The sequence below is a fragment of the Erythrolamprus reginae genome, chromosome 3, assembly GCF_031021105.1.
Source record: "Erythrolamprus reginae isolate rEryReg1 chromosome 3, rEryReg1.hap1, whole genome shotgun sequence".
Lineage (NCBI taxonomy): Eukaryota > Metazoa > Chordata > Lepidosauria > Squamata > Dipsadidae > Erythrolamprus > Erythrolamprus reginae.
The window spans coordinates 83182468-83209109 of record NC_091952.1 but is presented as its reverse complement, the minus strand read 5'-3'; the positions used below and the strand labels follow the sequence as shown (position 1 = coordinate 83209109).

General features: G+C 40.2%; 1 protein-coding gene across 8 annotated transcripts in view; it reads right to left on the bottom strand.

The window, feature by feature from the left end:
- Positions 1-26642, bottom strand: part of PATJ (PATJ crumbs cell polarity complex component) — a 206103-nt gene that overhangs the window by 167062 nt on the left and 12399 nt on the right. For all 8 annotated transcript variants that reach the window (XM_070746039.1, XM_070746046.1, XM_070746045.1 and 5 more), the window contains exons 6-14: positions 25822-26017; positions 19966-20094; positions 18788-19009; positions 16121-16211; positions 13409-13500; positions 10635-10764; positions 6265-6378; positions 2436-2512; positions 1437-1493 (exon numbers count right to left, since the gene is read on the bottom strand). In XM_070746039.1, coding sequence (XP_070602140.1) covers positions 1437-1493; positions 2436-2512; positions 6265-6378; positions 10635-10764; positions 13409-13500; positions 16121-16211; positions 18788-19009; positions 19966-20094; positions 25822-26017 — 1108 coding nt within the window. The remainder of the gene's footprint in view (positions 1-1436; positions 1494-2435; positions 2513-6264; positions 6379-10634; positions 10765-13408; positions 13501-16120; positions 16212-18787; positions 19010-19965; positions 20095-25821; positions 26018-26642) is intronic.

Below are 26642 nucleotides of genomic sequence, written 5' to 3'. Positions count from 1 at the left end.
CTGGCCATGCCTGCTAGCAAGATGGCACTGTAGGTGCTGCCATCTTGTTTTTCGCTTCTGTGCATGCACAGAAGCTGGGTTTGTTTGTTTGTTTGTTTGTTTGTTTGTTTGTTTACTTACTTACTTACTTACTTACTTACTTACTTACTTACTTACTTACTTACTTACTTACTTACTTACTTACTTACTTATTGGATTTGTATGCCGCCCCTCTCCGGAGACTCGGGGCGGCTAACAACAGTAATAAAACAATGTACAATAATAATCCAATAAATACTAAAAATGATTAAAAAACCCATTAATATAAAAAAACAAACATACATACAGACATACCATACATGAAATTGTAAAAGCCCAGGGGGAAAGCACATCTCAATTCCCCCATGCCTGGCGGCAGAGGTGGGTTTTAAGTAGCTTACAAAAGGCAAGGAGGGTGGGGGCAATTCTAATCTCTGGGAGGAGTTGGTTCCAGAGGGCCGGGGCCACCACAGAGAAGGCTCTTCCCCTGGGTCCCGCCAAGCAGCATTGTTTAGTTGACGGGACCCGGAGAAGACCCACTCTGTGGGACCTAACCGGTCGCTGGGATTTGTGCATACACAGAAGCAAGGTTTTTAACACTGCACAGGCAGCGACACTCCCGCACCCACACGGTGAATGAGGAAGCGAATCAGCAGCAAGGTAAGTTAGAACCCACCGCTGCTTCTTACCATCCTTCTTACCATCCTCATATATTAAAACAAATCAGGGAGAAAAGTACAGAATATTGTTTCAATAAGGCTTGAATTAATAAAACAAGTGCATTAATTAATATGTAAATGAAGGGATAAATTAGTAGTGAATGGTTTCTTACTGCAATGTTGTTAGATATTAAAAAAATAATTTCAACAATGTATTTCCACTGGTCGAAAGTGCTAAGGTGAGCTGGATACACAATTTGCCTGCAAATATTGTAAAGACTGGATTGTTTGTTTGTTTGTCTGTCTGTCTGTCTGTCTGTCTGTCTGTCTGTCTGTCTGTCTGTCTGTCTATTTATTTATTTATTTATTTATTTATTTATTGGATTTATATGTATTTTTTCTGCAATTCAAAATTATTGCTGCATGCAGCAGCACTGCAAATGAATATTGTTTCCAGTCAAGGTTTGATTTATAGAAGATCTCTTAAAATGTTTCTTCTTAGTTATATTAATGACATTTCTTTTCAGTAAACAATGGATCCCAGGGAAGGTCTAAAAAGCATTTTAACAAACAAAGCTGTAAAATCAATTTATAAAAATTAAGTAGATTTTTGAATAACTTCATGCCCGTAAAACAGCCGCACAAAAACAATAAGATATGCAAAGTGTCAAATATATTTATATCACATGATTCACATCCATTCCTGTTTCCTTTACTGACATGTCACAGAATGTTAAAAGGGAAAAAAAGATTCAATACCTTTGAATACTTTTGGAGTTCAGCATCATCTGCAATTGGTGTATCTATTGTGACAACCTAAAAAAATCAGATAACGTGGATATAACAAAGAGATACTTGAAAACTCAAAAGAAATAGATTAAAATATATTTTAGATACATTCCTGGAACAAATGAGAGATTGAAGCACTAGAAATATAGTCATGTTGCTCTTTAGGCAAAAGACGAAAAGCTTTAAATAGCTTTAAATCATTTAAAGGCTGGCCTAAGAGAAGTACGAATCCCAGCGACCAGTTAGGTCCCACAGAGTGGGTCTTCTCCGGGTCTCGTCAACTAAACAATGCCGCTTGGCGGGACCCAGGGGAAGAGCCTTCTCTGTGGTGGCCCCGGCCCTCTGGAACCAACTCCCCCCAGGGATTAGAATTGCCCCCACCCTCCTTGCCTTTCGTAAGCTACTTAAAACCCACCTCTATTGCCAGGCATGGGGGAATTGAGATACTCTAGGCCTTTACAATTTTATGCATGGTATGTCTGTATGTATCTTTGGTTTTTATATTAATGGGGTTTTAATCGTTTTTATTATTGGATTATTATTGTACGCTGTCTTATTATTGCTGTTAGCCGCCCCGAGTTTCCGGAGAGGGGCGGCATACAAATCCAATAAATAAATAAATAAATAAAATAAATTGAGTCTTCAGAAATATGTTCAATTATTGATTAGACTCAATGTGGATTAATGGTCACATTTTTATAATTCAGTTTATTTAAATTATTTCCTATGTGTTAAACCAATGTTTCTCAATTTTAGCATCTTTAAGAGGTGTGGACTTCAACTCTCAGAATCCCCCAGTGCCATACATGCTAGCTAGCTGAAGCCCATATCTGTTAAAGTTATTGAGATTGAAAAATACATTACTAAACTATTAAAACTCCTCTAATCAAAAAGTAAACACTCTCATTTCTTGAAAACAATAAAAATAATACATTCCCATTATTTAATGAGGGTGTATGAATAACATACCATAACTTCATAATCAGGTCCCAGCACTGTTTCCCATTTGGATGTTGGCTTATTTTCTGATAAGTCCGAGGTGTTCCCTAAATTACAATTATTATTATAAGTCAATTGTTAGGACGACACATTGTTTACTTACAGCTTGGAAAACACAAAGCATTCTAAACAGATAGCACTGCTATAGAAATATATACCGTATTTTTCAGTGTATAAGACGCACCGGTATATAAGACAAATCTAGATTTTAGAGGGGGGAAATAAGAAAAAAAAAGTATTCTGAACCAAATGGTGTAGTATTGTATTGTTTAATAAAATACCAGTGTAGCAGAATACTTTTTACAACCATGTATACTTTTTAAAACCATGTACACTTTTTACAAACTTCAAACCTGACAGCTTCAAGACTTGTGGACTTCAATTCCCAGAATTCTTCCACCAGTCATGCTAGCTCAGAAATGGGAATTGAAGTCCACAAGCCTTAAACTTGCTAGATTTGAAGACTCTTGCACTCCTAACCCCTAACTCAAACAAACAAAACAAACGAGGACAATTCATTTTGTTAGTTGTTCCTTTAGTCACACAAATGGCTAGTGATAGAATCATTTACAATTACAGTTCCCTGCTGAGGTTGCCTTATTACTACTATACCAGGTGGTTTTCAAAGACTCCTCTCTTGACTACTCCAATTTTCACAAATGAAGTGCATGGAAATATACGGTGATGATGATACACCTGAAATACTTCTTAAAAGGAGGGTTTCTAGAGCAAGGGTCTCCAACTTTGGCAACTTTTAAGAGTTGTGGACTGCAACTCCCAGAGTTCCTCAGCCACCTTTCCTGGCTGATGAACTTTGGGAGTTGAAGTCCACAAGTTTTAAAGTTGCCAAGGTTGGAGATCCCCATTTTAGAGCACTAAAGATTCAGCTAAACTCCCGTTTTCCTAGAGATAGAAGGCTTTAAGAAGCTGCAAGATTTACCAAGAAGTTATAAACTGGGAACACATCTTATCCTCCCCTTTAATCTATTCTTATCTATTTGCATCTTTCCCCTTGGCTGCCTTTCCATGGCGGGAATGGGGGCGGCGGGAGAGGGAAGGAAGGTGGGCGTGACTAACCTACCAAGGGAGAGAGACGCCAAGGAGAGCAGCACAGCAGCTCGGCACTTGCAAATCTTTAATTCTACTGTCGTATATTTAGGAACTTACCAATTATTTTCATGCCTTTTTTGACAAACAGTGCTGTATTAGGTTGGAAATTTCTCATATTGGTATATTTGCATGCCTTTGCTTATTTCTGAGTAACTTTTAAAATAGTTATTTATTTATTTATTCAATTTCTATGCCGCCCCTCTCCAAAGACAAGAATATTGTTATTTGTCTTCAGATTGGCAAATGAAAAACATAAAAGGAGTCTTCCTGAAACGGCACCATTTGTACCTCAAAAATGTATGTTAACATGCTGAAAACCGTCACATACTGGCTGTTCTTACTAAAATACATATCATCAATATCATGATTAAATATATATTATGAATTATTCCCCACTTTAAACATATTGATTGTTGTTAGCTCACAATATTAGCATAATAAAATAGAAATATTAAAGCAAGTGAAATAATAACACATTTTGTAAAACACAATTTGCACTTTATGTTTGAAAAATGTTTTAACAGTTTGAATGGGCATTAAATTAGCAGTGTTTTCCTTACTGGTTTTATTCTTAAGGCTGTCAGCATTTCTAATACCACTGTCTATTTTTGGAATTTAATCTGGTTATTAAATTCTGCTCTAGGATGAACTTTTACAAACAGTATTTTAGAATCATCTGTGCATTTAAAAATGACTATTATTAGTTTTTAAACCACAAAGATAGATCAATGTATTTATTACTGAAAATACATTTTATAACTCCTTTATCCTAATTAGGTTTGTACTTTCTTGTAAGAAAGAATAAAATTGTTATTTCTGCTATAAAATTGCATGCCACAAGCTAATTAATTTGCTCTTGCCCCATTCTCATTTGAGTATAAATACCCAATAACATTTGATATTATTCCATGTCATTACAACTTGCAGCATAGTTGACTTTAGCATCTAATTTTTAGTTTTTGAAATATGTAGAACAAATGATTTTCTTGTTACTTTGTCTATCCCAAGCTTTGGGTACTTTAGCCTGTATTTAAGAGAAATTATTCTGCATGGCTATAGCTCACTGCTACTCTCCATCTAAGGGCAAACTATACATATAGATAGTCCTAGACTTCCAATCATAAATGAACCTGGCAATTAGGATGTAAGTAATGACAGCTGTCATTAAGCCAACTCATTGTTTGCTACGAACAATTGTTTTTTGCCAGAATCTGAAGATACAGAGTTTGGGCAAAATATCATAATTCGTAGTCACATGACCAGGGAACACTTCAAATGATGATAAGTGTAGGCGGTTTGCCAAGCACCCAAAATGCAGTCACATGACCATGGGAGGTATTGGCTATGAGAACTTTGTTATCAGTTTGTAAGTTGTTTGCTTTATTTATTCAAGAGTAGGTGGACTTTATTTATATTGTTGCATTTTATATATTTGTTAGAGTTCTATCCTCCTTGTCTTTCAAATGCTCAAGGCAACATTCATTCATATTTTCTCTTCTAATTTAGTGCTACCTAATGAATTACCTCAGCCCAAAACTCACAAAATGAGCTTTTGTGTTTGAAGACATTAAGATTTCCCTAGTCCCTAGTCCTAGACCAGTGATGGCGAACCTTTTTTCCCATAGGTGCTGAAAGTGCATGGGCGTGTGCTATTGCGCATGCACAAGTGCCCACACCCAGGGGTGGGCAGCAGGCAGGACGGGGTGGAACACAGTTCCACCAGTGGAAATTTATTTATTTATTTATTTATTTATTGGATTTGTATGGCGCCTCTCTCCGAGGACTCGGGGCGGCTCCCAACATAAATGAAGCTGTGAGCCAAGCTCTAGCTGACAATCCCACCCTTCCATCCTCCTTCTCCTTCTCCTCCTGGGAAAGCAGCAGGGAGACCAGCATTGGCAGAAGTTGCAGGGGGCCCTTTTCCTCCCCAATCTTTTCTCAACAGCTGATTGGCACCCGTTCGCCTAGCTACCCAGCCTGAGGCGGGGGGTGGGTGACCCAGGAAGGAGAGCGCGGGAAACGTGAAGAAAATTGTCACCCCAGTGAGCGACACTGGGGAGGTTGCGAGTCAAGGACTTAACAGCTCACTTGAACGATGATAATCGTTCAAGCCACTCCCACCTGGTCACATGGCTGGCAAGCCACTCCTACCCAGTCACATGACCATCAAGCCACACCCACCAAATAAGCCACACCCACAGTGTGGCAGTAAAAATTTTGGCTGCCCATTACTGCCCACACTCCTAATTCAATGCCTGGGGAGGGAGAAAATGGGCTCTCTGAAGGCTAGAAATGGCCATTCCCAACTTCTGGTGGGTCTGGGAGGTCCTTTTTTCACCCTTCCCAGGTTCTAGAGGCTTCCCTAGAGCCTGGAGAGGGCAAAAATGCCCTCTCCCATTTCCCCGGATGCATTTGATAAGCCGAAAATTCCCTCCCATAGCCTCCTTGTGAACTAAAAATCAACTGGCTGGCATGCACATGCATGTTGGAGCTGAATTAGGGCAATGGCTTGTGTGCTAGCAGATATGGTTCCATGTGGCACCCATGCCATAGGTTCGCCATCATTGTCCTAGACCTCAACCTGTACACTACACTGGATTTTATTTCATATACGATGTTATTTACACAATAATAATTTTGAAGCAGTAACATACCAAAAAGGTTGTTTCCAATAGAATATTTGACTTACCAACTGATTGTTGCTTCTGCTTCCTTTCATTTTCAGTGTTATCTTTTTGCTCTTGAGGTTCCTCATTTTCACTATCAGTTTCCACAGCAGTCAAGTTGAGCATGTGTGAATGCCCTGGAAAAGTTTCCAAAACTTCCCATCACTTCTGTAATCAGGCAAAAACTTTGAACTGTTCCTTTTTTAAAATATGCCTGCATTGATAGGACATTCAGCTTTCCACATTATTCCAAATGTACTATTATCAAATCTCAAGTCCTCAGCTGATATTCAAAGGTATATGATTTTCCATTTCCACTCTCCCAAAAACCTCTTCAAAATGTAAAAAGAATATTTAAAAAACCTGAACAATGACTGAACTCTTCTAGCTTTCTACATGATTTCCCTTCTACCTGCCATGTGCTTAAATCTTTTGGGGAGGATGGAAGGCCTGAGAACAGTCATTCAAAGAACGTGATTCTGGTCAGTGCTATATGGATTTCATCCAGCGTGTCAAATCTAAAATGCTGAATGCATCAAAAACAAGATCTGCAATCCATCCCACAACATCCAACTCACCGTCCCAACAACAAATCAATATCTTACATCAACCAAGAATAGCACGTCCCTTACTTCCTCAATCCAATCTAATACTAATCTCAAATGCAAACTAATCAATGCAAGAAGCGTAATTAATAAGATGCCCAAATTCCTTCTACTACTAAACACTCACACCTTCAACATTGTTTTTGTCTGTGAAACATGGCTAAATGCATCCCTCCCTGACTCCATCATCACAGCAAGAAACTACCTTGTCTTCCAGTCCAACTGTGAAACCTGCAGAGGAGGCGGAGTAGCTATATTCCACAAAATTACACTAAACCTAAAAAATATTCAAGTTACACATGATCTCACCATTCTCGAAACCATCATCTGTGATTTATCCTTAAATGCCACACTTCACTTCCTACTTTATTACAGACCCCCAGATTATGACATCATACATGAGAACAAATTAACCTCACTGCTAACGTGGATAACCTCCTGCCCATACCCCCTTATCTTTCTTGAAGACCTCAAGCTACCTCACATTAATTGGACCCTAAATGAATACACAACTGAACCCATCCATACAATCCTGTACAACGCTGTTACAAATCTGGGACTTGACCAACTAATAACGAACAATACTAGACTCAACAGCTGCCTCAACCTCATATTCTGCAACAGCAAAAACGCAATTTATGGACTACAAATAAAAGAACCCTTTTCCAACAGCGACCACAGCATGGTAGACTTCAGCCTCAATCTACAACATTGCAAGAATCACCTTAATAATGGGACACCCAAGTACAACTTTTAAAAAGCCAACTATGACTAATAGACGCTGACCTCTCAACTCTTGACTGGCGAACTTTATTCTCTGGCTTTAAAACTGCTGATAATTTCTATAATGTCTACTTGCTCAAAGTCAAAAGAACTATCAGACTCCACATATCACTAATAACCACCATAACCAAGAAAAACAAACTACCCATATCAATAAGGAAGCTACAATTTAAAAAATCCCTCTGGCGAAAAAACAAAACAGTCTACGTAGCCAACCTCAAACACCGCTACAAAAATATATGCCACCAAATAAAGATGGAATGCTTCAACTATCATAGCAAACAAGAGGAAAACCTTCTGCGTACCAAATCCAACCGCGCCATCTACAACTTTGTAAATAACAAACTCAAGAACTCGAGACCTATCCCACCACTAAAAGGACCCAACAACAACAACAACAACAAATAATAATAATAATAATAATAATAATAATAATAATAATTTATTAGATTTGAATGCTACCCCTCTCCAAAGACTCAGGACAGCTCACAACAAAGAATGCTATGATGAAACAGTCAAAGTTAACATCTTCAACACATTCTTTGTAAACAACAACGGCTCATGCCCAAAATTTCCTAGTCATACCACAAATACTCACAATGATTTAACACAAATAGACTTTACTGAAGACAACATTGAAAAAGCACCACACGGTCTAAAACCTTCATTATCAATCGGGCCTGATGGACTATGTGCATACTTCCTAAAAAAGAGCTCCACAGCCATAGCTGAACCATTAATCAAACCTATGGTCACTAGCCATGGTCATCCCCATCTACAAAAAAGGAGATCCCAGTCTAGTAGAAAACTACAGACCAATCTCTCTATGCTGCATCACATGCAAAGTCATGGAATCAATCGAGTCTTCGGAGAGGGACAACATACAAATCTAATAAATAATAATAATAATAAACCAATCCATTACCCTCCACCTAGAAACTAACAACCTGCTTGCTAACAAACAATTTGGTTTCATAAAAAAATTATCCTGTGACCTGCAACTCCTACACTGCAAAAAAATATAGACTACACATCTCGATCAGGACAAATCAATAGATGCAATTTACATAGATGTCTGTAAAGCCTTCAACAGTGGTTCACAAGAAATTACTTCTAAAACTGAAATTCTATGGTATCTCTGGACTGCCATATGACTGGATAATTCCATTCCTTTCAAACAGACAACATGGACAAATAGGAAGTGCCCTATCTAATCCTGTTCCTGTTAACAGCGGTGTACCCCAAGGCAGCATACTAGGGCCAACATTCTTCCTACTCTATATGCGTGGAAGCAAAAAGTTTGAAAATTGCCAAAATCTTGCACACCCGTGCGTACTCATGCGAGATTTGGCTTCCTGTGCATGCTCAGGAAGCAAATTATGCTCCAATGCACCGCCCACCTGCCAATCAGGTAGAGCTGCACACACAGCTCCATTTCAGCTACCAAAACAGTGTCCCTCCTCCGCCCATCCCTGTAGAAACACATGAACTCATGTTTTAGCATATGTACTTGACAAAAAAATAATAATAATTAAAAAAAATAAAGGAGAATATTTCCATTCTCAAGTTCCTAAAAATATTCCATAATCATTTAATCTGCCTTTCCCAGTTTATAATGATGGAAAAAACAAATTAAGCACAATAGAATTTTACAAATCAAATAAGGTCTTAAAAGCAAACCAAGTAGTGTTGGTTAGAAGGTATAACTGAAGGTGGAAGAAAAACAACACAACAAAATATAGTTTGCTTTACAAGCCAATAGAGGATAAATCCTGTAGAGTTCTAGAATGAAATTCAGTCATCTATTTTTTAGTTTCACATGTTGCACCTAAAATATAGCAAATACAGTGATCCCTCGAGTTTCGCGATCTCGATCTTCGCGAAACGCTATATCGCGATTTTTCAGAAAATATTAATTAAAAAATACTCCACTCTTCTCTCTCTCTCTTTCTTCCTCTCTCTCACTCTCTTCCTTCCTTTCTCATCTCTTTCTTTCTTTCTTTCTCTCTCTTTCTCTATCTCTCCCCCTCTTGCTCTCCCTCTTTTTCTCACTTTCCCTCTCTCGTGCACCGAGTGGCGGGCAGGCAGGTGGCGGACAAGCGGCGGGCGGACAAGCGGCGGGCGGACAAGCGGCGGGCGGACAAGCGGCGGGCGGACAAGCGCCGGACAAGCGCCAGCCGGACAAGCGCCGGCCGGACAAGCAGCGGCCGGACAAGCGGCGGACAAGCGGCGGCCGGACAAGCGGCGGGCGCGGCAGCAGCGAGGAGCTGAAGATCAGGGTTTCCCCTTTGCGTGGGCGGTGGGGAAACCCCGATCTTCGGCTCCTCGCTGCTGCGGCGCTGCCGAGCAGATCAGCTGCTGGGCGGCGGAAGGAACCTTCCCTGGGCCAGGTGCGGAAGTAAAAACACCATCTGTGCATGCGCGGCCATGGAAAAAAGGGTGTGCATGCGCAGATGGTGTTTTTACTTCCGCACCACTATATTGCGAAAAATCGAGTATCGCGAGGGGTCTTGGAATGGAACCCTCGCGATACTCGAGGGATCACTGTATTATCCTCTGGTTGCAATTATTGCCACCTATTTGAGGATGTGTGCACAGCAACACCTGTAAAAATAAAATGGGGTAAGAATGAAAACTTGATCCGCCTTCCTAGCACCTTTCTTGCCTTTGCCAGTAAGCCTTTAAGGATTTAAAAATCATTTAACTAGTTAAGCTATGTTAACTGTTGAGCCTTTTGGGACAAACGAGTATCCAAGGAACCATCTTAACTTATAATTCAACTGGTTGTATGATTTTGCTCACAGTCTGTGAAAGCTGCAATCCCCACTACATGACATGTTTGTTTCGGAAAAGGCCAAGACTAACCTGTTCTGCTGCCTTAACTAGCCTTGTAAATAAGTGGAACAGTAGAAATCACTTCAAAATATCAAGGTGCTCCTTAAAAACAATCCTGAGCATTTTAGCTGAACTAAAAAAAAGAATGTAAACAGAAGGAAGAAATTTACCTCTATCCAACTCTCTTTCCACGTAATGTGGTTTCTTTCGAAGCAATGTCAGATGAACAACTGGTCCAGTCTTGCGTAAAGCTTCCACAACCTCTTGGTTGGTATAATTCTGAATATTAATTCTGTTAACCTAAAGGATACATACACAATTCTTTTGAAAATGATAATCCATAAACACAAACACAGGTTGTTTCAATGACTTTGACTGGCTAATTCTTGCACAAAGGCAAAACAAGAAGCAAAACAGAGGCTAACTCATCTATTCAGCCCTTAAGTGAAACCAAGAACAGGCCATTTTCGAGGGTAGGGAAGGTGGGAATCAGATGTGTTTAATGTGTTCAAAACAAAAATACAAAACGAGACCCAATCTTGCAATCTAAAAATGTGATTTCACCCCACCACCAAGGATTGAGGTGGTGGTGGGAAGGATATTTATTTATTTAATTTGATTTCTAGTCCACCCTTCTCCTGTGGACTCAGGACAGATTACAACATAAAATCAATATAAACACAAAGTGTGACAAACCCAATATAAACTAGAAGATTATCTAAAACTCAGTCTAAACTCCCACATAATACAAAAACATTCAACTAGCATTCATTCATAATTATTGGTTCATACCATTGGCCAGAGCATGAGATTATCTATCTATCTATCTATCTATCTATCTATCTATCTATCTATCTATCTATCTATCTATCTATCTATCTATCTATCTATCTATCTATCTATTGGATTTGTATGCCGCCCCTCTCCGCAGACTCGGGGCGGCTAACAACAGCAATAAAACAGTATATAACAAAATCCAATACTAAAAACAATTAAAAAAACATTATATAAAAAACCAATCATACATACAGACATACCATGCATAAAATTGTAAAGGCCTAGGGGGAAGTGTATCTCAGTTCCCCCATGCCTGGCGGCAGAGGTGGTGTTTTAAGCAGCTTTCGAAAGGCAAGGAGGGTGGGGGCAATTCTAATCTCTGGGGGGAGTTGGTTCCAGAGGGCCGGGGCTGCCACAGAGAAGGCTCTTCCTCTGTTCAACGGCCTCAGGCCTGCCGGCAAAGATGTCTTCTTAGGACCTTATGAAAGGCCAGGACGGTGGGGGTGGTGCGAATCTATGGGGGGAGCTGATTCCAAAGAGTTGGCACTATCACAGAGAAGGCCTTACCCCTGGGCCCCGCCAGGCAATACTGTTTGGCTGACAGGACCTAGAGAAGGCCAACTCTGTGGACTCTAACCTGTCTCTGGGATAAGTCAAGCAGTATTATAGTCCCGTAATAATAACAATGTTTCTTAATGGTCATGCTTTATATAAATCTGTCATTAACTTGAAAACCACCTCTTGTAAAGGAGATGGGTGACATAATATTTAATAACTAAAATAAAATAGATAATATACAGAGAAAAAAACTTTTCTCCTTCTTTCATAAGATGATCCACCGAAACTCAATGTGGGGTGAAGATATAGAGATATGTACTCATCCTTCCATACATATATACATACATACTCGTGCATACATACATATTTCACCCTTATATACATGTATATATAAGTAATAGTAATAAGGTACTGAATTAATATGCTTCTCAACTCTCAAGGACTCTAGAAGGTTCAGATTGTTTTAAACACTAAATTCAAGAAACAAACAAACAAACCCAGGGTAAAGATGGCAGCAGGACAAAATCAGATGGAAACAACCGAATCAAGTTAAAAGGAGGTTGTCCTTGCCAAAGGCCTGGGTGAAGAACAGCCAGGCCTTCAATCCCCTTTAAAACACCAGCAGGGCAGGGAAGGTTTGGAACTTGAGGGAACCTCATCCCAGAGAGCAGGCCTACAGAGCAGACATGCTTCCAGAGTCCTGAGAGATGTCATTGCTTAATTGAAGGAACTCGGAGCACACCAACCCTGCCAGATTTAGATCGGCCAGGCAGGCACTACAGATGAGAGGCAGTTCCTTAAATCAGTGTTTCCCAACCTTGGCAACTTGAAGCTATTTGGACTTCAACTCCCAGAATTCCCCAGCCAGCAAATGCTGGCTGGGGAATTCTGGGAGTTGAAGTCCAAATAACTTCAAGTTTGCCAGGGTTGAGAAACACTGCCTTAAGTAACAGGCCCCTGGACCATTGATGGTAATAGCAACGTATTTGGATCATTTTAAAAGATGGCCAGGCATAATCATGGAGGTTCAGATATCAATGGCCATTAATAGTGATGACTGTTTTTAGCACATCCTGGATTATAGATCGCACGTCTGAAATACAGTATTTGCAGTAGCGGAAGGAAACTGTAGTCCTCTCATTTCAGACTTGCCACCGTCCCAAAATATCCAGCTGAAAACCCAGAAAGCTGGTTTAGATGAACATAGGACTTGGTACAAAACAGATTGTATTAACACACCATTCTGTTATCCCAAGTTAAAGTATTTATTCGGATTGATTTCCCCCTTTCCCAAAAGAGAATACAGTAGTTCCTCTAGATACGAGTTTAATTCGTTCCAGACCAGAGCTCGTAAGTCGATCAACTCGCATCTCGAACGACTTTGTTTTTCGCGCCGAGATAACCAGAAACAAGGATTCTTGCGCCACCTAGTGGAAGCTCAGCTCGTATCCTGAATTTGAGCTTGGGTGTCGAACAGAAATTTCGCTCACGTCGTGGCTCGTAACTTGGAATACTCGCATGTGGAGCAGCTCATATCTAAAGGTACTACTGTATACAGGAGCAAAGAAAACGAGAAAGCCCCTTCCCACGAATGCGAGTTTCAACTTACTGCAATGATTTTGTCGTTGACTTTTATCTGACCATTGTGGTCCGCAGCACTGTCAGGTATTACGTTTTTTATGAAAATTCCTGAAGCTTCCCCTTAAAGGAGGAGAATGAGATGGAGGGAAGAGGAAGGGAGAAAATGCAGACCTAATTAGCATACACTGATTACCATTTCACACACATTCTAGAGCAGAGACACAGGCAACTATGGTCCCTTTACAATCTGGGGATTTCAACTCCCAGAATTATCTCATTGTTTCTCCATCGGTTTCATTTTCTCAATCTGCTACGGCAGTGATGGCAAAAAAAAATTCCTCGAGTGCCAAAAGCACATGTATGTATTGCACACGCTTGAGTGATATACCCCTCGGCTGTTCCGCTTTATGTATGATTTGTTTAGATAGCATGATTGTTCCTAGTAAGGGTTTTAAATATTGCTTTTAATATTGGATTTGTATATTGTATTGTTTGTTGTGAGCTGCTCCGTGTCCTCAGAGAGGGGCAGCATACAAATCTAATAAATTATTATGTCAATACAACACAGCAAACGAGATCACTATGCTGGATTTCGTATTTCATCACCAGTCGGGCGCTTCCCAAGCACCTAAGACTGAGTGATGTAGCGGCAAATTATGTTTGCCGATCCCAGTAAAGCGGCCTTTTGCAATTGACAGATGGAGATTTTGTCAATTCCGATGGTTTTCAAATGTCCGCTGAGATCCTTTGACACTGCGCCCAGGGGGCCAAGTACCACTGGGACCACTTTCACTGGCTTATGCCAGAGACGTTGCAGCTTGATTTTTAGATCTTCGTATTTCACTAATTTCTCTAGCTGCTTCTCCTCAATTCTGCTTATTATTATTATTATTATTATTATTATTATTATTATTATTATTATTATCATCATCATTATCATTATTATTAATAATAATAATTGAGTGCCCACACCCATGATTCAATGCTGCCCCACCCACAATGCATGTGCGCATAATCTTCCCACTCCCCTATTTCCCAACTTCAGGTGGGCTCGGTAGGTCCCTTTTTCGCCCTGCCCAGGCTCTAGAGGCTTTCTTGGAAATGGCCCCCTGGTCCCCAGAGGCCAGAAACAGTCTGTTTCCTGACTTCTGGTGGCCCCTACGCCTGTTTCTTGCCCTTCCCAGGCTCCAGAGGCTTCCTTAGAGCCTGAGAAGGGCAAAAACACCCTCTCCTGCCCCCCGGAAGCACTCTGGAAGACAAAAATGCCCTCCCAAAGCCTCCACGTGAGCCAAAAATCAGCTGGCTGGTACATACATGCACACTGGAGCTGAGCTGAGGTAATGGCTCACGTGCCGACAAATATGGCTTTGCGTGCCATAGGTTCGCCATAACTGTGCTACAGTATTGTAAGATTCTGTATAGAGTTCCATTTCTCTGCCATATTTAGAGCTTATATATTGTATATATTTTTATATAAATCATATGTTTATCCTGATTTTTTACACTTATTTTCCCCTCAACTGTTCCTATTTTTGGAAGATTTCTTGGTTGGTTTTTCTGAGGGAATAGTCTGAATGTGGTTAGAGTGCAGCATTGCAGGCTACTGCAGCTAACTGCTAGCTGTAATTCAGCAGTTCAAATCTCATCACCGGCTCAAGGTTGACTCAGCCTTCCATCCTTCCGAGGTGAATAAAATGAGGACCCAGATTGTTGGGGGCAATATCCTGGTTCTGTAAAACGCTTAGAGAAGACTGTAAAAGCACCATGAAGCGGTATATAAGTCTAAATGCTAAATGTATAAAACTTCCATTATTTCTTGATACACATTAGTATTTTTATAGTTGATTTCGGCTTTTTTCATAAATGCCCATTTCTTTTTTCATTTAGGTTTCAATATATGTCTTAGCTTTTTTTAATTGTTTTTTTCCTCCAACACAAAGCTTAAAAACAGTGCATAGTTTCCAACACAAAATCCAGTTTATGGTCAAACATAATCATTCAATGGAGGCTCTCTTTCTTTCACAAAGTAACTGTAAAAACATATAATATCTTATATATTCAAGTATAGCTTTCCTCTATCTAATATCAAAACATTATGATAACCTTTACATTAATCACTGGTCATCAAATTCACTTATTTGAATCTTACAAATCTATTGAGCTCATTATTCCAAAAAGCAATTTTCTTATCATCTTTTAAGCCCAGTAGGTTATATATTAAATAATTCTTCATATTGCAGCAAAAAAAACATCTAAATAACCCATAATTCTATATGTCTAATAAAATAGTATAATAATAAAATAGACTATATATAAAGTAAATTTAAATATCTTAGCTTTTTTTTTATATCCCCTAGAAAGCAAACACTTGAATGACTGGTAAAAATAAGAAAACAAAACTAAAAAAGGATACTACCATTTTGATGGACACACAGTCATGATGGCCAGATAACCACGGAACCGCCTTTAGACAACGCTGCTCCCTTAGCTAAGAAACAGAAAATGAGAACCTTCCCCCAAGAATTGGACACAACTGGACAGGAAAAACCTTTACTTTTACCCAATCTTTCTGCATTACTTAAAATCTCTGGGGCTAAATAAATACTTAAGAGAGAAAAAGCAAAGAAGCATTTCTCCCCCCCTCCCCATCACCTGACAATATTGTTCTCTATCTTAAACATATGTTTAGCAAATGATCTGATTTAACCTCTTCTTTACGAATCAATATTATACAACTCACCGGACTCAGAAGCTCCAGAATACCCAACAATGGTTATACCAAGACTCTGTCCATCCTTTTTAGTCAATTTAACTTCATGAATTTCATTTTCCTGAAAAAACAAAACCATACTGTTTTTTTCCCCAGATTATATTAAGCATTTAATCTTGTGCCGAGAAGTTTTCTATGTATTACCTAATTAAAGCCTTTTTCAGTTCAAAGATCCAAAGACAACAGGGTGTGTATTGCTTTCATAATACAGTGATCCCCCGATTATCGCGAGGGTTCCATTCCAAGACCCCTCGCGATAATCGATAACTGGCGATGTAGCGGCACGGAAGTAAAAACACCATATGCGCATGCGCACCCCTTTTTCCATGGCCGCACATGGTGGCCGCAGATGGTGGAGTTTGCGTGTGGGCGGCGGGGAAGACCCTTCGGTCGCCCAACAGCTGATCTGCTCTGCAGTGCGGCAGCAGCGAGGAGCCGAAGATGGGGTTTCCCCGTTGCCCAGGCAACGGGGAAACCCCATCTTCAGCTCCTCGCTGCTGCCGCGCTGCGGAGCAGATCAGCTGTTGGGCGGCCGAAGGAACCTTCCCTGGGTCTTCCCGCCGCCCAGGCAAAGGGGAAACCCCAAGATCGCTTGCCGCTTGCCCGTCACCCGCTCACCCGGCCGCTCGCTTGCCGCTTGCCCGTCACCCGCCCGCCCGGCTGCTCGCTTGCCGCTTGCCGCTTGCCCGTTCGCCCGCCCGCCCGGCTGCTCGCTTGCCGCTTGCCCGTTCGCCTGCCCGGCTGCTCGTTTGCCGCTCGAGAGCAAGAGGGGGAGAGATAGAGAAAGAGAGAGAAGGAAAGAAAGAGATGAGAGAGGGAGGAAGAGAGTGTGAGAGAGGAAGAAGCAAGATAGAGAAAGAGAGAGAGAAAGAAAGATGAGAAAGGAAGGGAGTGACGTCATCGGGTGGAAAAATCGCGATATAGCGATTCGCAATGATAGGGATCGCGAAACTCGGGGGATCACTGTACCACTGTTTTCTGGTGCTCAAATGTATTGTGTCTTCATAAATTACCTTCTGAACATCTGCATATTATTGAATTATTATTGCTTTTTTAAATAATTGCTAAAATTTTAATATTAATTATTTCATTTTCACTGTCTGGCTTTATTTTTCTTTCTGATTTTATCATTGTTGTGTACCTCCAAATGGTAAAACAGGTTAAAAATCTAGATATATATGTGTATGTGTTTGTGTGTATACATATATAGAGATATAAATAAACAGAATGAAAAATTAGATAACAATTATTGTACAATTATAAGAGCCGTGGTGGCGCAGTGGTTAGAATGCAGTACTGCAGGCTAATTCACTGCTGTGTCCAGTTCAATTCTCAGTGGCTGTATCCTTCCAAGGTTGGTAAAATGAAGACTCAGGTTGTTGGGGGCAATATGCTGACTATGTAAGCGGCTTTGAGAGAGCTACTATGTTTCCCTGAAAATAAGACACTGTCTTATATTAATTTTTGCTCCAAAAGTTGTGCTACGTCTTATTTTCGGGGGGTGCCTTATATTTCTCAAATAAGGCAAATTCACAGGCAGAAAAGCTGACACTCCCAAAGAAAGTGTACTGTACGGTACACTGATTACGGTACAGTACCTGTCAGTATGGCACACATACACACAAACGACGGCACTTATATGGTACAACAGTATACTCCCGCTATTGCAGCTTCCGGCCACCAGAGACTGTAATGGCGGTGAGACAGCAGCAGACTGTGTCTGCTGTACTGGACGGTACAAAGCGATGGAAGGGGCCAGCAGGGAACGCCACATTATTACGGTACCGCGATAAACAGCTTTGAATGGTACCGTATGTTTTTCCACCGTATTGTATGTAAACTTGACTACGCCTTATTTTCGGGGGGTGCCTTATATTAGCAAATTCTGCAAAATCTCTGACATGCCTTACTTTCAGGGTACGTCTTATTTTCGGGGAAACAGGGTATAAAGCACTGTGAAGCACTATGTAAGTCTAAGTGCTATTGCTATTACTATAAACTAATGAGATGAAAACGTTTTAACCGCTCTTACCAGCAGAAATTTTTATTTGATTTTTTTTCTTTACACAGTCATTTAGCAATGTGTACTTCAAGAGAACTTATGTGCAAATACATAAACTTACCCTAAATAAAGGATAAGATGAGGTAGAAAACATAGCTGACAAGTTTGTTAATCTGAGCTAAAATTTGATATTATATAAATGTATTTGTTTGTTTGTTTGTTTATTAAATTTCTATGCCACCTTTCTCGAGGCAACTCAAATTACTGCTACTGAGAAAGGCATTCCACAACTTGGATGTTTCGGCTAAATAGGAGGCAGATAGACAAGAAAATATTGAAAGTGAGTCTATGGAGTTGAGCTGCCTTTCAAAAAGCACCTTTGGAATTAAAAGTTAAAGCCATTGATTTTGGCGGTGTACCAAAACTATACTAGTACTGTATTGTTCCCCTACAATAGCAAAGTGTGTTAAAGTCAGTTTGCTGGTCTGTGACTATAATAAAGATTGACTGATCGATTGTTACACTGAACGATAATAACAATATTTCGATTGAGTAAGTATTAAGGTCAATTTAGGAAGACTTTCTTCAGACTACATGAAATTTCCAGTGATGTAATCTGATGCAAGCATACTTACTGTATCAGATTCTCTGTCCTGAATAGTAGCTAATTCACCCACAGGATCAGATACAGGAGTTGGTGGGGTTGTAGGTATTTGAGACAAAGGCGATCGTGCAACTATCATCTTAACATGGTTTCCGCAGTTTCTCAAGACTTGAGCAACCTGCTCGCTACTCATCCCTTGCACATTAATGCCCCCAATTTCCAAGATGTGATCATCAGTTCTAAGTCTGCCATCCTTCAAGAAACAAGGAACATTTTTCAAAATTAAAATGAACTGAAACGGAATACTTTTTATAAAGCAAGACTTCAATATAAAATGCCATCATGTTAAAGCAATGCTGCAGTGGATATTACACTGAAAGAATTATGTCAAATATTAAAAATGTCATTAAAAGTTACTAAAGAAACTATCACCATGTTTAGCCTATGTTTTAGATTAGGGACAAGTTCAGTATTTTTCATATATTGTATCTATGACTCACTTATGACTTTCACTGTATGTGTTATTCTTCCACTATAAGTCTAATTGTTACGGCATTATCAAATTGCAATTCTACATGTTTTCAATATTCTTCTTTCTACTTAAGAGCTAAGGCATATGAAAGAGGTCAATTAGAACATATATAGTGATGATGTTTAATTGGTTAATTTTAACCTACTTTTAATCTACATTTATACATTCCATCAATTAGGCTTGAATGATTAAAATTTGGGGCTCTTGCAAAATGTTTGCATTTGCATACCAGGTGTAATAGAAACAATGATAAGTTATCAAAACAGGAGCGGGAGACTTTACTTCCACTCTTTATTCTACAAGGTTTCCTCTCAGCTGATATAGCAATGGAGATATATACAGATAACAAGAGGGACACTGAGAAGTTGAGGCAATTTGATTATTACCCTCCTTCACCATAACCAAAACGGATAGCATTGTTGTAGCTGGTTTTAGACATTACCATTATAAAAATTAGTGATAAAGAGGTGGGTACAACTCATTGCCCATCCTTCTCCAATGCTTCTCCACTGCTGTTTCCACAGTCAGTGAAAATAATAAGCCATCATCTTTTCTTACTTTAGTATTTGCTAATTTACTTCAAAGAAATTGCAGATCCAAGTATTAACTATGGAGAGAGAGACAGACATACAGAGAGAGAGAGAAAGACAAAGAGACAGAATTGTAAACAAATTTACCCTGTCTGCCAATCCACCAGGAACAATAGTCCGTACCACCACACCACTTGTTTTTCTTCCTACAATTCCAAAACCTAATCCAGAGCCATCGTTAATCAGTTCAACTTCTTCAGTGTGGCCCCAATTGACCTATAAAAATAGAAATGTAATTTTATAGTCATCTTCCAAAACATTAAAAGGTTAAAAACATACTGCTCAAAAAAATAAAGGGAACACTTAAACAGCACAATATAACTCCAAGTAAATAAAACTTCTGTGAAATCAAACTGTCCACTTAGGAAGCAACACTGATTGACAATCAATTTCACATGTTGTCAGCACATTCAACTTTGAACAGAGCAAAGTATTCAATGAGAATATTTCATTCATTTAGATCTAGGATGTGTTCTTTGAGTGTTCCCTTTATTTTTTTGAGCAGTGTATTTACCATAACACTTACAATTCATACAATAAAATAAGCAATGGAACAGTAGAACCTCTGGTCACAACCATAATTCGTTCCATCACTTTGGTTGCAAAGTTATTTGGTCGTGACCTGAACCTAATTTTGGAAATCTGGCACTTACCAAACAAATGGTGCTGGAGGGAAATCGTCTGAGAAAATAAAATGTGGATTTTTTTGGTCAGAACCCAATTTGGTCGTGGTCAGAAGCGTTTGTGACCAAAGGTTTTAATCTATTTCCACAGGAACTCATCTACTGTAAAACTATCTTCTTTGTGTTTACAACATCTGGAGTATACACAAGATCCAGTGGCTCATGCAATTATAGTAAGGTGGATTGATGGAGAACATGGTAACTGTTGTGAGTGATCCTTGTCCACCTCAGGTCATGCCTGATTCTGAAGAGGATGAACCAGGCCCCTCTGGGTACCCTGGGCCGGGGGGGGGGGGCTGCCAGAGGAAGCTGAGAGTGAGAGTGAGGCAGGAAGTGACTGGGGAGAGCCTGAGGGGGCTGATGTGACAGTGGGAGATTGGTCTCTGTCAGACAGTGGGGAAGACATATTAGTGGAAAATAGTTGGATTAATCCACGCTATAGAAGAATGGCTAGAAGGCGAGAGGAGATCCAGAGTAAAAGGTGTTAATTCATAGTTCTTTGAGGTGTGATGTCACTTCCAAGCAATATAAAGGAAGGGTTGTGGGAAATGGGGGTGTAGATCCTCAATGTTCGTTCCATGGAAGAGCTAAGAAACTGTGGTGTGCTTGAAAAACATTTCTAAAAATCATGATCTCCGCCTCAGCAGACATTCTGTGCTGGATCTCTGTGCTAGCAAAATCCCAGCGGCCGATAAGGTCCCACAGAGTTGGCCTTCTCCGGGTCCCGTTGACCAAACAATGTTGTTTGGTGGGCCCCAGGGGAAGAGCCTTCTCTGTGGCGGCCCCGGCCCTCTGGAATCAACTCCCCCCGGAGATTAGAACATCCCCCACCCTCGTCTTTCGCAAGTTACTCAAGACCCACCTATATCGCCAGGCATGGGGGAATTAAGACATCTCCCCCAGGCTTTCTTATATTTTATGTTTGGTATGTATGTGTTGTATGGTTTTTAAATTGTTGGGGTTTTTTAATGTAATTTTATTATTAGATTTGCTCCATTGTTATACTGTTTTTATTATTGTTGTGAGCCGCTCCGAGTCTTCGGAGAGGGGCGGCATACAAATCTAATAAAACAAACAAACAAAAACAAACAAAAGTATTCAATGAGCTACTGCCTATGTTTTGAGTAATGAAAAAGAAGTTATCTAAGGAATGAGATAAGGATGTAGTTTGGCGCATTTCCCAGACCCAGAGTTGAAGTTGGTTTTTTAATGAGATAGAATTCTGCTTCCTATGCTACTTTTAAACTATGCATTGCATTCATGTATTCTGCTTGAGTGAATAAAGAGTGAGTTTTATTTCTAAGAAGTGATTTTTCAGGGATTAGAATTTACCGGACGCCCGTGAACAGAACAGTAACTATGCAGGAATATCCCGTAACATGTTTTATTACATCATATCATAAATTTCCTCTGAAGCATTTCTAATTAAAACATTAGACCAGTTATACTGAACACAAATAGAACCCGTCAATTAGACAATGTCATTTGGCGGAGCCTAGAGGAAGAGCCTTCGCTGTGGGTGCTCCAGCCCTCTGGAATCAGCTCCCCCCAGAGATCTGTACTGCCCCCATCCTCCTCATCTTTTGCAAGAGTCTAAAGACTCATTTATGCTGCCAGGCTTGGGGCCATTAGACTCTAGCCCCCTGGCCGACTAAATGTAATGTATGTTGTTGTGTGAATGGGAATGATTGGTTTTTAATGCTATTGGGTTTTTAGACTAATTAGTTAAATTAATTGGATTAGGATGTTTATATTGTTTTTTATATGTTGTAAGCTGCCCCGAGTCCTTGGAGAGGAGCGGCATATAAATCCAATGAATGAATGAATGAATGAATGAATGAATGAATGAATGAATGAATGAATGAATGAATGAATGAAAATAATAATAATAATAATAATAATAATAATAATAATAATAATAATAATAATGGCATGGGGTGAGGTATCATCAATATGCAGATGATACCCAGCTTTACATATCCACTCCTTGTCCAGTCAGTGAAGCAGTGGAAGTGATGTGCCGGTGCCTGGAGGCTGTTGGGGTCTGGATGGGTGTCAACAGACTCAAACTCAACTCTGATAAGACAGAGTGGCTGTGGGTTTTGCCTCCCAAGGACAATTCCATCTGTCCGTCCATTACCATCACTAACCCCCTCAGAGAGGGTCCGCAACTTGGGTGTCCTCCTCGATCCACAGCTCACATTAGAGAAACATCATCTTTCGGCTGTGGCGAGGGGGGCGTTTACCCAGGTTCGCCTGGTGCACCAGTTGCGGTTTTATCTGGATCGGGAGTCATTACTCACAGTCACTCATGCCCTCATCACCTCGAGGCTCAACTACTGTAACGCTCTCTACATGGGACTACCTTTGAAAAGTGTTCGGAAACTTCAGATTGTGCAGAATGCAGCTGTGAGAGGAATCATGGGCTTCCCTAAATATGCCCATGTCACACCAAAACTCTGCAGTCTGCATTGGTTGCTGATCAGTTTCCGGTCACAATTCAAAGTGTTGATTATGACCTATAAAGCCCTTCATGGCACTGGACCAGATTATCTCCGGGACTGCCTTCTGCCGCACGAATCCCAGCGACTAGTTAGGTCCCACAGAGTGGGCCTTCTCTGAGTCCTGTCAACTAAACAATGTCATTTGGCAGGACCCAGGGGAAGAGCCTTCTCTGTGGCGGCCCCGGCCCTCTGGAATCAGAACCCTAGAGATTAGAATTGCCCCCAACCTCCTTGCCTTTCGTAAGTTCCTTAAAACCCACCTCTGCCATCAGGCATGGGGGAACTAAGATATTCTTCCCCACTAGGCCTCTACAATTTATGCATGGTATGTTTGTTTGTATATATGTTTGGTTTTATAATAAGGTTTTTTTAGTTGTTTTAGTATTGGATTGTTACATGCTATTTTTATCACTGTTGTTAGCCGCCCTGAGTCCACGGAGAGGGGCGGCATACAAATCCAATAAATAAATTATTATTATTATTATTAATAATAATAATAATAATAATAATAATAATAATAATAATAATAATGTGCTACTGCCAATCTGCATGCCCTCTTCTCACTTCCTTCCTCTTGGTCCAGTGGTGGATTGCTGGCGGTTCAGATCAAATCTTTAGAACTATTAGCAGAAATTTATCGCCGCTCGCCAAACCGGCAGCAATGATTGGTGGTCCATGCTCCCGAAACAGTCCTTCTATTGCTGCAGCTTGCAAAAGAAACCCCTCTGGGCATGCGCAAAGGGTTCTGCGAATGTGTAGCGGGTCATTTTTAGGTGTTTTGTGCGACGTGACATGGGTGGTCTGCATGAGTTAAGCGAGCGAGCGAGCACAAAATGTCTACTTCCGTCACAATGCAAACTGATAGGGAAGGTAAGTGGAACCCAATCCTGTCTTGGTCTTACCATACTGTTAACTTGCTGCTTCACTGTTGCAGCTCCCTTTCCTGCTACTATATTTGGAAAATGCTGTTCCATTCCACATCCTGAGGCTGCAGTTTTATGTAAGGGCATTAATTTTTTAACGATGTTTCTTTAATCTAGCAGTGAGTTGATCCAAACAAGCACTATATTTGATATGTAGCATTATCAGCAAAAAAAATATTTGTGTGGTCACATTAAAGCAAACTATGGACATAGGTTTCTATGACTTAAGTAAAAAAAAAACCCCAGGCTATGAGGATGATTAAATAATTCATGGGTTCAAATACAGTAAAATAAAATCCTCATATTTATATAGTTGCTGTTTGATTACCTGCTATTTCATTCATCTGGAAATGCCTGGAATTGGATGGCCAATATTCAGTATTTACAGCCCCTACTTTACAAAATCATACACTGGGACTGTAATAAACAATTATCATATTTTTTTCAGGGTACAAATACAGTGGAACCTCGGTTCTCGACTACAATTCGTTCCAGAAGTGTGGTCGAGAACCGATTTGGTTGAGTACCGAATTAATTTATCCCATAGGAAATAATGGAAATGGATTTAATTGGTTCCCAGCCCCTGTTGAGTCGCTGGGAACCAATTAAATCTATTTTCTTTATTTCCTATGGGATAAAAAATCTGAGGAGCTCTATAAGCGCTCCAAGCTGCAGGAAGGGTGGGGGCGGCTGCAAGCCCAGCAGCTTCGGGGGCCTCCTTTCCTCAGTGCTTCATCTTATTACCTGTAGGCAGCTGCACCAACTTTCTCCTTCCCAGCGGCGGCTTCCCTTCGAGGAGCAACTGCGCCGGGAACGTCACTTAATGAAGGGAAGCTGCTGGAGGCATCTCGAATGCTTTGGTTGTCGTACATTTCGGATACCGAACAAAATTTTCAGCAAAATTTTCCTTCAGTATCCGAACAAAAATTCGGATACCGAACAGCCACAGAAAATTTTGTTCATTATCCGAAATGTTATCGCTGGGGGCGGCTGCAATCCCGGCAGCTTCGGGGGGGGCTCCTTTCCTCAGTGCTTTGTCTTGTTACCTGTAGGCAGCTGCACCAACTTTCTACTTCCTGGCGGCGGCTTCCCTTCGAGGAGGAGAGTGAGGCAGACAGCTCAGAAGGAGATCAATCATCTAGCTCCTCCTTCGATTCAGAACAAGAGTTAATGATACAGCCACGCATGCGGAGAGCGATGCATAGGCAACAAAAACTGAGAGATTATTATAAAAGAAAATGAGGCCACCTGTGGTTGGGTGGGGCTGTGGTAATTAGTGAGGCTGCTATAAATAGCAGCCTGTGGGTTTGGCCATTGTGGAGGATTATCTGATCGTTGTGTTTCATGACTGCTTTACTGACTTTGACCTTTTGTGTGCTGATTTTTCCCCGCTTTGAAACTAAACCAGGGCAAAGTGTGTTTCACTTTGTGAAAGAAAAAGGACTGTGAATTACCTCACAGCTGCAAGCTAAGTATCACAGAACTGATAAGGGACTTGTACAAATTACCAGTTTGTTTGGAGATGAGTGCTCTTTGCTATACCAAAAGAGGGCTTGGTTTAAGTGAATTTTCATTATAAAGAACATTGTTTTGAATTTTCAAACGTGTGTGTGTCTGAAATTTGTACCTGTGAATTTTTGGGAGGAGTCTACCAGAGAGCCCGACAGAATACCTATGAGGAGAACAATAAGCGAATTCCAAAAAACCTCTAGGAATATGTCCTACTAACAAACTGCATGGAGTAAAATTATACAATCTAATTTGTCTAACATGCAAAGATGTGATGAATATTCTTGCAAAATCATATTTTGATTCTTATAAAAATTATCTTACCATTTCAGGCACATTAGCATCACTCACAGCAGAGGAGTTCCTACTGCTGCTCTGGGTGGGGCCCCTAGCCACAACCAGATGTAAAGAGCCTGTGGACTGCTGGAGCAATAGGATTGCTTGTTGATGAGAAATGTTCAGGTCTAATGGTGTATGATTTACAGCCAATATCTGATCATTTTCTTTTAACCTTTGATCCCTTGAATAAAGCCAAAGTGACAGTTAAAAGTGCTGCAGAAATCTTGCATAAAATGGTTACAGTATAATTCAGCTAGCACAACTCACATGCACTATATATTAAACATTAGCAAATAGATTCTTGGGTGCAGGTGCAAAATGTGATATCGTACTTATTTTTTGAGTACAATTGACAGGTTTTGTAGAGCATGCTAATTACAGAGTACAGTGGTTAGATTCACATAACATACTAATTCAAAGCCATTCAACCAACCAGCCAAACAGCATTATATCTATTATATCTGTGTATGAAATGAGTTAGTGTTGGGTATGATCAATGTAAGGTGCCACCAAATTCCCAAATCCAGACAAAGGCTGGAACAGCACACGACACTTAACATTGTTTGTTTGTTTGTTCATTCATTCATTCATTCATTCATTCATTCAATTTATGCCGCCCAATTCCCTAGGGACTCTAGGCAGCTCACAGAAAAAAATATAAAACATCAATAATAGTATTAAAACCTCTAAAAACAGTTTAAAAAGCAATTTACAATACAGTTAAACCCCTGCATACCATTCATAGTCAGATCTCGCTGGTTACCACCATAAGATCAATGGCCCTAGGCCTGTCGGAAAAGTCAGGT